Source organism: Spinacia oleracea, chromosome 5 (genome assembly GCF_020520425.1).
Source record: "Spinacia oleracea cultivar Varoflay chromosome 5, BTI_SOV_V1, whole genome shotgun sequence".
Lineage (NCBI taxonomy): Eukaryota > Viridiplantae > Streptophyta > Magnoliopsida > Caryophyllales > Amaranthaceae > Spinacia > Spinacia oleracea.
Genome location: NC_079491.1, coordinates 59119675 through 59130010, shown reverse-complemented (window position 1 = coordinate 59130010; position 10336 = coordinate 59119675). Strand labels below are relative to the sequence as shown.

General features: G+C 36.1%; 1 protein-coding gene across 2 annotated transcripts; it reads left to right on the top strand.

The window, feature by feature from the left end:
• Positions 1-1060: 1060 nt before the first annotated feature.
• LOC110789776 (transcription factor bHLH144) lies at positions 1061-4520 on the top strand. Of its 2 annotated transcripts, XM_021994477.2 has the most exons (4): positions 1061-1294; positions 1373-1518; positions 1897-2076; positions 2967-4520. In XM_021994477.2, the coding sequence occupies exon 4, from the start codon at positions 3401-3403 to the stop codon at positions 4127-4129; it is 729 nt and encodes a 242-aa protein (XP_021850169.1). In that variant the 5' UTR covers positions 1061-1294; positions 1373-1518; positions 1897-2076; positions 2967-3400; the 3' UTR covers positions 4130-4520. The 2 variants fall into 2 exon arrangements, with proteins under 2 accessions (XP_021850169.1, XP_056684195.1); XM_056828217.1 differs by lacking the exons at positions 1061-1294; positions 1373-1518 and adding an exon at positions 1743-1765.
• The last annotated feature ends 5816 nt before the right edge of the window (positions 4521-10336 follow it).

Genomic DNA, 10336 nt, shown 5'->3' with positions numbered 1-10336 from the left:
TCTTATTTTATGTGACCAAAATCAAATTAGAAAACAAATCCAAGCGAACTCGAACTTATATGCTTCAATCTCGATTTAACAACTCTACTTATTTAGGGTTCGTTCGATACCACTGTCAATTTTCAGCTCTTTGGTTTTGTTTGTCATATGACTTGGATTGAATCATAACCAAAAATTAACAGATTGATAATGATCATGTTGATTTTGAAAACTGACAACATGAAATTGGATGCTACATCATATGATTTTGAATACTTGTGGTTTTTAGTTTTCTGAAAAATAAAAAACTGGAAACAAAAAAAGATACCAAACGGAAATTATCCTTACGTGATTCCGAAAATTTCGTTACACAAAAGGCTCACAAAAGTGTCAAAGCTAATGGACCATCTCCCTCCCTCCTAGAGCTATAAAAACGGTTACTCGAGTCGGGTCTGGTCATCTGAGTTTCGGGTCATGATTCGGTCAGGTCAGGTCACTTTATCACCCGGATTCAGGTCGGGTTCAGTTAGGTTGATTTCCGGTCCAGTCATGTCGGGTTATGTTTTCATTTCGGGTATAGGTCGGGTCAATAATATTAACTTGATTTAAGTTACTATTTGGTTAAGCCAATGACAAATCGGGTTGTCAGCAGATCGGGTAAAATCAGGTAATGAGTTCTCACATGTTGGGTCAATAATAGGCATAATTGAGTTATAAGCGGTTTCGGGTTGACAACGGATCGGGTGTTGAATCAAATTCCGGTCAATGTCCGATCAGGTCAGTTCTGTTGACGGTTATACTCCGATCGAGTGTCGATTCGAGTCATATATTAACGGGTCGGATAAGGTTAGATTACAAATTTCCTATTTGAACAACGTTTGAAATTTCGGTCGATTTACAGTCCTTACAAATAACAAATCAATTCAGATCAAGTTCTCAAATCGATTAGTTTTTAACAGCTCTGCTCCTGCCTCCTCCCCCCCTCCCCTATGTCACGCGTGCTACATCAAACCATCATAAACCCTTCCAAAATAAACATGGATTAACATCCCAACGTCATAATCTAACGGCTCAAATTCATCTAACTTTGACCTCTCTTCCTATTTACTCTCTCACTCCTTCACGCTTCCCAATACCCACGCCCGTATTAAACCCCCCCTCACATTCTCTCTCTCTTACCTTCCTGGATCTCAAGCACGCCTACCTCTTCGATTCCTTACCTTTCAGAAATAAATAAATCCACTCCTTTGGTTTTTTTTTTCAGTAGCAATTCAAATTGTCCTTGAATGTTCACTCAAATAATCATCAATTTCAGGTTTGTTATTGCTGATTTGAGTTGAATATACGATTTTCATGGATTTGATTGTGATCATTTTTTTTGTTCAATTTGTAGGAATTGCTGATTTTTCTGATTCATTTTGAGAATTTTTGAAAGAAGCTTCAATATGCCGTGGACGTCTTCTTTTATCAAGTATAGCGGGAAGTCTGTTCGATTGGTTGTGTTCTTCCGTTTTATTCTGTAAATTTCCTCTGTTTTTGGTGAGATTTCCCCCCTTTTTTGTTTTTCAAAATTTTGATTTATTTTTGCAGATTATCAACTAATTATGCTCGTAATTAGCTTATTATTGTAAAATATTCCTGAAAATTTCAGTACTGCGTTAATTTAAACAAATGATCACAAATTTTAACATTTTTTGGGGTAGGGGATTATGACAAGAGTGTTAATCAGAAGCAATAAGAAGAATTATTAAACTTTTATTAACGTCGGACGATATGTGATTTTGTCGTAAGTTTTCAATTTTATACCACGATTTTGTCAAGTAAACAAGTTCTATTTTTATGCAAAAGTTATGGCAGTTATCAAATGGTTAATGTATCTTGTTGCACTGGAACTTATGTTGTGTTTTTTTGGTGTAGGCAACCGTTTAAGGAGTCGGCTTTTCGGTTCGAGTTCTTCAATTTTTACCAATCTGGGTGGTGGTATTGAGAATGTTCGTTGCGTTTAACAAAGAGATAGATCAAACTATTGCAGTTGTTGTCCAGATTACAATGAATGGTGGGGTTATTGGGTATTACAGATTGATGCTAGTTAGTCAGGTAAACAAACAGGCTTGACCTTTTCTTTTGAAAGCTCTCCTGTTATATTTACTTTGTTGTATACTGTATGTTTCTTGGAGTAGCCTACTTGGTATTTTGTTAAAAAGTTCGACTATTTTGGCAGAAACTTACGAGTGTTAGAGAATCCGACACGAGTACTTGAGGTGAAATGAAGAATCCGAATTACATTAGCATAATAGCATGTGATAATTTGAACTAAAAGGACAACTTTCAAGGATTTTCCTTGTCGTTTTGACTTGTATGTTAGTTTACCTCACAACAAACCCAGTTGGTTTGAAGGGTGAATAGTTAATGGATATGTTGTCAGAACATGTATCTTGTACCTGTGAGCATAGCATGTGATGGAATTAATTAAAAGGGGAAACAGTAAAACATGGGACTATGGGAGGTATATTGAGTGATGGGCTTTAACAAATACAGTATAGAGAAGCTGCCTGGTCCACGCACTTGTAAATTGTAATTTTTGCTGTCTGTGGAAACACAATGTTGAAATGTCTGATGTGAGTTTATTGTTGGGAGCATGAGGAGACTTGGTCATGTTTCTTCTATGTTTTGCTCTAGAATATTTATAATTTCATGATACTTTATAGTTCTCGGATTATCTGAACTAATTTTCTACTGCTTCTGGCTGTGTAACCTGTTATGAACGATCCAGAACTCTTTGAAAATTAATGTCAGTTTCAATTTTTTGAAAGTATGCATCTATGTTGGATTTGCGCCATTTGCATAAAGTTTTGTTATTGCTGGTGAGGATGGAATTGAGTTGTTACTTGTCAGCTTTCTTACTCCTTTTCTGGTGCCATATTGCTATAGTGCTATTAACTAATATTCTGTTTAGTGAGGGTAACTGTTTTTATTTGCTTTTGTAGGCTGAGTATTTCCGCCAGTTGCTTAAGCCTGTCACGTAGGCTAACAAAGCAATTTTGTGGGAAATTTGGGAGGGGCTGTCTTCATTCATGCTCTTGCAATCTGATAAGGCAGTAAGAAACCATTTTCTGTGTTCTTTTGTAGGCTGAGTAATCCCATTACTTGCTTAAGCCTTTAAATAGTCAGAGTAAAGCGATCTCGTGGGATATTGGGACGTGTACTGCCTTCATTATTGGTTATGGAGGCAGGGACATGAATAAATAAAATATGGTGGGGGTAGATGGTTAATTTGATATTGGTATTGCTTGCTCTCTAATAATGGCTGCAATAAAGCATTGCTAGTCATTTAGCTTCTTCTGGTTGAAGTGTTTTGAGGAACTTATTCTTTAGTGGTGAAAACCTTTCGTAGAGCTTTGGTAATTTTACGGGATAGCTCATGCATAATAACCGGAAGTGTTCGAATAGACGAGGGGTGGCCCCTCTGGAAAATCAGGGTTGGGTAAATGGGCAGCATAATGTCTCTCCTGCATCTGCCTTTGGTGGAAGTTTACCATCGGCCTCAAAAATGCCAAGACCTGTGCATGATATTGAGTTTCAGCCTTCTGAAGTATGCCCTCAGAATTTCATTATTGTGGATGAAGATGCAAACCAAAGTCGGATCATGTACCATCCTGGAATTGCACATAACTTAAGCTATCCTAACATGGATTTCCATGAAACTCCCAACGGAGAAATTACTCAGGAGAATTTTGGGAATAATTTTGAAGGAGGCATTGTTTCTCCAGATATGGAGGATTCAGATTACATTGACTTATTAATGAGCTTAGATGAAAATCAAGGGGAATCTGAAGAGGAAGAAGTAAGTACAGCAGGAACTCAAGGTTATGATGGTAGCAGTTCTCCTGAATCGTTCTGCAATTACACAACAAAATGCAGAAAGGCAACATACCCTTGTTCCGTCCAAAGGGCATCCACTAGTGGCAGCAGCCACAATGAAAACAAAAGAAAAGAAGCACGCAAGATGGTCAAGGTACTTCGAGGAATGGTTCCTGGAGGTGATCAGATGAATACTGCAGCTGTTTTCGATGCAGCTGTTCATCATTTGAAGGGGTTAGAGGGCAAGGTGCAAAGGCTCGGACTAAGTAATCACAAGCATTTTCCTTGAACCACTAATTTGTTGTTTCTTGCTCGACTCTTGGCTAAACAGGATGGATATGAAGCTAAACTGTCAGTAATTGTTCTTCTTCTGCAGTCTGCACTGCTACAATTTCACCATTATCTTTGCTGATCTCATCTTAGGCAATAGCAATGGACTGAATTGATGTCATCCCAATAATCAGACTTCTGATTACAGCTATTGTTAATTATTTGTGCAAGTTTTTTACCTTTTTTCGGACACGTGCGCTCTTGTCACTGTGACGCAGTAGAACCTCTATAACTTCGATTTGGTTCAACGTGCAATTAGTAGTAGTTAATTATGATCTAATCCGACTTTATGTAAGCGTGATGTTATTATATATCTTAAACTTAATGCTATTATTATGTTGGAGATTAAAGAGACAAGAGAAATGATGGTCTCTAATATATGCTGCTTAAAGTGGTCCATTTAAGGCTTCCCCGTCACTTATCCACTGTTGCAGAGTTGCAGCTCCAATAGCAAAGTGTACTTAGTGGCGCATTACTGAAGCCATTTCAGTTTTCACTTGGCACAATAATTACTACTGCTTGGTAATGGTCCCCCATCTTCTCTTTGAAGCTCTTGCTTTTTAAGTTTTAACCCATGCTTTCAGGTCAATTGATTATTGGATTTTTGTTGTTGGTATTTCATGTTTTTCTTTGTCTGTGTTGTTTTTATCTATTGCAAAGAAGCAGCACACCTTTCATGACAGTGTTGTGATTGCCTGCAAGTGGTCCTATCAGCCTGTCATTTCGTTGCTTGTGGATGACCTTTGGTCATACTGGTATAGGGCCTATATGCACACCATTATATTCGACATTGATAAATCTGTGACTTAAGAACGAATCTCGTCTATATAATGCTCTCTTCAGCATTTTGGTGAAGTAGGAACATACAGAGTAACAATTTTAAAAAATACTAAGTACTTGTGTATCTCCATCCCACATTCACACCCTTGAGTAACCATGTAATTTAGCTTTTTTTTCTATGCAAGTTTGAAAGTTATATAATAAAAATTAAAATAAAAAATAAAAATAAAAATAATACGAATTAAACAGATAGGTGGTTCATCCCACATAGATAATACGGAGTACATAAGAAAGACTACATTTGTTCTACAATACTTGGCTAACTTATACGCCGCTTTGTTTTCTTCTCGTGGTTCATTTATTACTAGTCTTATATCACCCGATGCATGCGAGATAATATCACAGCTTTAAATTGTGTTATTGCAACTAATCACCAAAAATAATATGCCACGAAATTTGTTTACAAAATTAATCTAAAGAAAAATTATACATCATCCATTTTTTTCTTTTGGTAAAATAGCGAATTTTAATACCAAAAGGTAGAGAATAATCAAAATCAGGATTTAGAACGTTTAACGTTGCTTAATTAAAATTTGAAGACCCCAATGACACAATAACCAAAATTAATTAAAGTTAAACGATATCAATTTGAAAGCCCCAAGGACATGATAATCAAAATCTATTAGTTACGCAATTAAAGTTCCGTTAACTTCTCTTAATCTGAGAATAATAATACAAAGTTGGACTATGATAACTGCAATATGCTTGCAAACTGCTCCGTGCAATGTTTAACCAATTAGCCTTAACATGAATATCTTGCATTTAAAGTTTAAAGATACACCATAAATAAACAAAAACATAACTAAGCAAGTCAAATATAGCAAACTTCAAAATGACAGTAAAGAAAAAGAAGAAAAGAAGGACAATAAGTAAAACTTGTTTTCGTGCTCGGGACCAAACTGGTGGTGAAACTGAAGCTGAATCCCCATTGCTCCTTCTATGACCATCAGATGACAAAGCTGCAGGAGATACAACAGGAACACCAATTGCCCACCTCCTCCCAACCCAACCATACTCATTCCTGCACCACCTTGTGGAGCTTCATTTTGGACCAAATTGTTGTTCATCCTTGGATCACCTAATACTACAATACCACCCCTCAAACCTACATTACCTAGCTGGGAATTATTGGGTGACACCACCTCTCAAACGCCTGAATCCAGTTCAAGCGCGACCACCAAGTCAGTGTACCCAACTAGCTATGTCCTGCAGCAAATAATAATAATAATAACCTAAAATATTATTACCCTGGATTACAACATTACACTGTATATGCTAATTAAGGGTCTTAATTAATTTGCTACTTCGCTGGACAATTGACTCTTGCAATTCACAGGTTGTATGTTGCAAGGAAGCACAAAAATGAGACAACTGCAAAAATGAGTCTTATCTGGATCATGTCCTAAGGAACCAAACAGACAAAGAAAATTTACATATTTCTTAATCAGGTCCATTGATTAGACTCATTTACATATTTCTTAATCAGGAAACAACACAGACAAAGACAACCATCAACTAATTCAGGTCCATTGTTGCAAACATCGTCAATCACTCAATCTACATATTTTTCAATCTGGAAATATTTTGACATAATTGGTATGTTCCAAACTCATGGATAAAGCCAAGCCGGTATCAGTTGTAATTATGAGTAAACTAAAGCAAACTCAACTGTCATGTCATACCTAGTGTTTAAGAATAAAAACACTTACGTCTACAGAACTACAGAACTACCACTATACAGTGAGAACTTCATCTTAAACTAATGCTAAACTGCACAGATTGTTGTATGGAGTATATACGATACTATTAAGCAAGTCAAACAACAATCATGTTTGGCAAAAGTAAGTCTTAAACAAAAGTTAACTGTCAAAAAACTTTTACCAAGTATTTGGATTGGTATCACAACTATTAATCACCCATTAAAATATGAAATATGTTATTATTATTCACACATTACTGACAATAATTCAACTAATTTAGATAATTATCTCTACAATTACTCCTCAAAATCATTACTCAAAGAGCCTCACACAGGTGTTCTGTACAATATATCTCTTCCTGAATATTTTAAAAAATAATTTACATAATCCCACACATTCTATCAGAATTAAATTCAGAAAATAATCCCCAAAAAAATCCGAAAAAATAAATCAACCAAATTAGCATAGTAAACCTGCTTAGATGAATCATCCCAATAAGCCTGAAAAAATTGTACAAATGGCACTAATATTTAGCATAAACACCAATAAATCACTTTCTATACAATCTATATATAGATCAGATATTATTAATCACTTGCTAATTATAGTCCATAGTAAACCAATCCACACCAATAAACAGGCACAACATCCAGAGAATTAGCAAAACACAACAACAAACCAACATAAAGAAATCTCCAAAGATGAATCAGATATTAGTCTACATGACATTATCTGCCATCCAGGAGAAAGATCTCTAAAAAGTTCACTTAAATCAGGTTGCTTGGATCCATCATCTACGTTGTCTGAGGTTGTTCCCCCAACAACTTCTTTCTTAGCTCTCCTGCAAGGATGGTCAGCAACGGATCTCCTTGACATCGATGAAATGACCCTATGGATCAACTTTGGAGTTGGGCTTGGGCGATACATTGTTTCACTTGCTTTACAAGACCGTTTACCTGATATCCATATTTGCAAAACCGTTTATCTGATCATCCATGTTTCGAAATAAGTAACAAAATGTGTAAGTGCATCATGATAACACATTAGCCATGAATTAGATGCAGTTTAAGCAAAGAATTTCCCTAATTATTCTCAAATAGTCAAGGAGAAACAAAGGAGACACAAATTTGAACCATTTAATAGTATTAGGAGTTGAGAATCTAGGAGCAAGAAAATTGTCATCCGATTTTTCAAGCAGAGAAACCCCTTTATTCAATTGACTTCCTGAACCCAAAATACCATACTATAAGTCTTGGATGTCTATGATTATTAAGTCTGGATTCAAATTAAGAAACAACATTTCACGATTTCAGTCCATGATTGATAGCTTCAAAGATAAACTCGTGACAATAATCTCAGCCTAATTATTCCAAATAAATATTTTGAAAATTTTCAACGGCAAAGAGCACGTAAATTGTCATGAAAATAGCCAGAATTAGCAAAATTATTACGATCAAACAAATTGAAATCGCAGCAAAATATCAAATCAATAGCAATTGAAATCTCTAATTCAATTAGGAGGAAATTAGAAAGACGAAAAATTTGAGCAGGTAACTTCAGCTCAAGAAATTAAACCCCCAAAATGCAGGGAAATCAAAGACTAATCAACAAATTTCCAGAAATTGGGATTTGTCAAAATGAAACAAAGAAATTTCAACAAATCACACATTAACAAAATTCAACTAATTTGCAAAATACCCAAGTAATCAAGAATTTCATATAATTCTCTATTATTTAATTCAATTTTTTTTGGAAATTTTATTATGATTTTATACAAATTACACAGTAACAAATGAATTCACCAAAAAAAAATTGAAATTTTATTAAGATTTTCATACAAATCACACATTAACAAATGAATTCACCAAAAAAATTAAAATAAATAATAAAATCATTTCGAAAATTTCTAGAATTTTAATCAACATTTCTGCAGATAATATGAGAAAATGAGCAAGGAAAATCGAGAGGAAAGAGGAAAACGATCTGATTTCAGTGAGGATCGCTCAATGGAGCTCTGAGAGATTTGAGAGAAAACTCCGTTCTGCTGTGACGGAAATCCTTGAGTGAACGTCTGCTGCGACCTCAGTTGCTGCATCATACTTGATCTCATTTAAATTATCGCCTGAATATTCGATCTTGGTTGCTGCATCATTTCTGGAAGCGATGGAAGGCCGACGATGGGAAGCGATAGAAGGCCGACGATGGGAAGCGAATGAGGATAAAGGCTATAAGGAGGCGATTTGGTGAGGGACGACGACGAGGAAGTGAAACCTAGGAACTCTAACCCTAGAAACGAAGGCGAGGGGAGAGAGAAAAGTGAGAGAGGAGATACAAAAGTGAGGGGGAGAGGCTCAGATAGCAGTCAAGCACTCATAAGGCCATGAACAACGAAAAGAGGGTATGTTGGTCATTTTGCTGGTGGACACGAAAAGTGTAATTACTAAACTTCCCCTCCCCTCTTGGCTTATATAATAGAGATTAAGAAGTTAACATCTCTAGTTGTTGAGTCCAAAACAATGTTGGTAAGAACTTATTGTGAGTCATAGCAAACTTAAGTGTGAATCTATCCTCTTGCCTCAACCTGCTTGAGTCCATGGTAAATCACCGTTAACTCTTCCATAAGGAATGATTGGCCTTACCTCTTAGCCCATAACCCAGCTTCCACGAGCCCTGTAATCTCTAAACACTCCTTCCATGCCTACAAATTCTCCATCTTTTATAAAAGAGGCATCACAATTTAGTTTCAACCAAAGCGGAGGGGGCGGCCAAGTTGAACGGGTGGAAAGGGGAAGAGCCGATTTGATAGAGGTGCGGTCCCTTGAAGTGTAGAATTCCAAAGCTTGCTTCAAGGTAGCATCTATCAGGTGTTGAGGGTGTTGTTTGAAGGTACTCTCATTCCTCCCAAGTCATATGTTCCATAAGGTGAAGGAGAATAGAGTTTACCACAGAAGCAATATTTAATTAGAAGGATGAACAAGCTTCAATGATAGGATCGAATGTATCCAATTTTGTAGAGAATATTTGAAAAAATCATCTGATACATTAAGTAACTCCCAAACATCTCTGGCTTGTGGGAAATCCCGAAGAACATGGATTGTGTCCTTCGGAAAGTTCACACACCAAGGAAAAGAATCATCATAAATGATATGTCTCTTTTTTAACAACAACTTGTGTGGAATGAAATCTAAAAAGGTAAGCCAAATAAACAATTTGCATTTTGGTAAAGTAGAAAAGTTTCAAATCCAATCCAAACTAGAATAACTAGACAATCATATTTCCCAATAGCATTCAAGGCACTATAAAAGTCAAACTTACCTTTTGAGGAAAACACATAATACATGAAATCCATAGGGTTACAAGTTTGATCAGGGATGGAAATACTATTGCACAGATTAGCCACATCAGAAGGAAGAACAAAGGATAATTCCTCAAAATCCCATCAATTAACACCCCAAATCTCAAACAAATTTATTATCCTCCTCTTTGGTCAATGGGCCTTGAATAAGCGATCTAAGGGAATCCGAACCATTCCACTTATCATGCCAAAAAGAAATTGAATTACCAATTCAATACCCCATCTTATACTCTCCTTAAAGATATCACACGCCTTTTCACATCCCTTTCCA

Coding starts and splice junctions, on each gene's coding strand:
- LOC110789776 (XM_021994477.2), top strand. CDS start 3,401: ATGCATAATAACCGGAAGTGTTCGAATAGACGAGGGGTGGCCCCTCTG.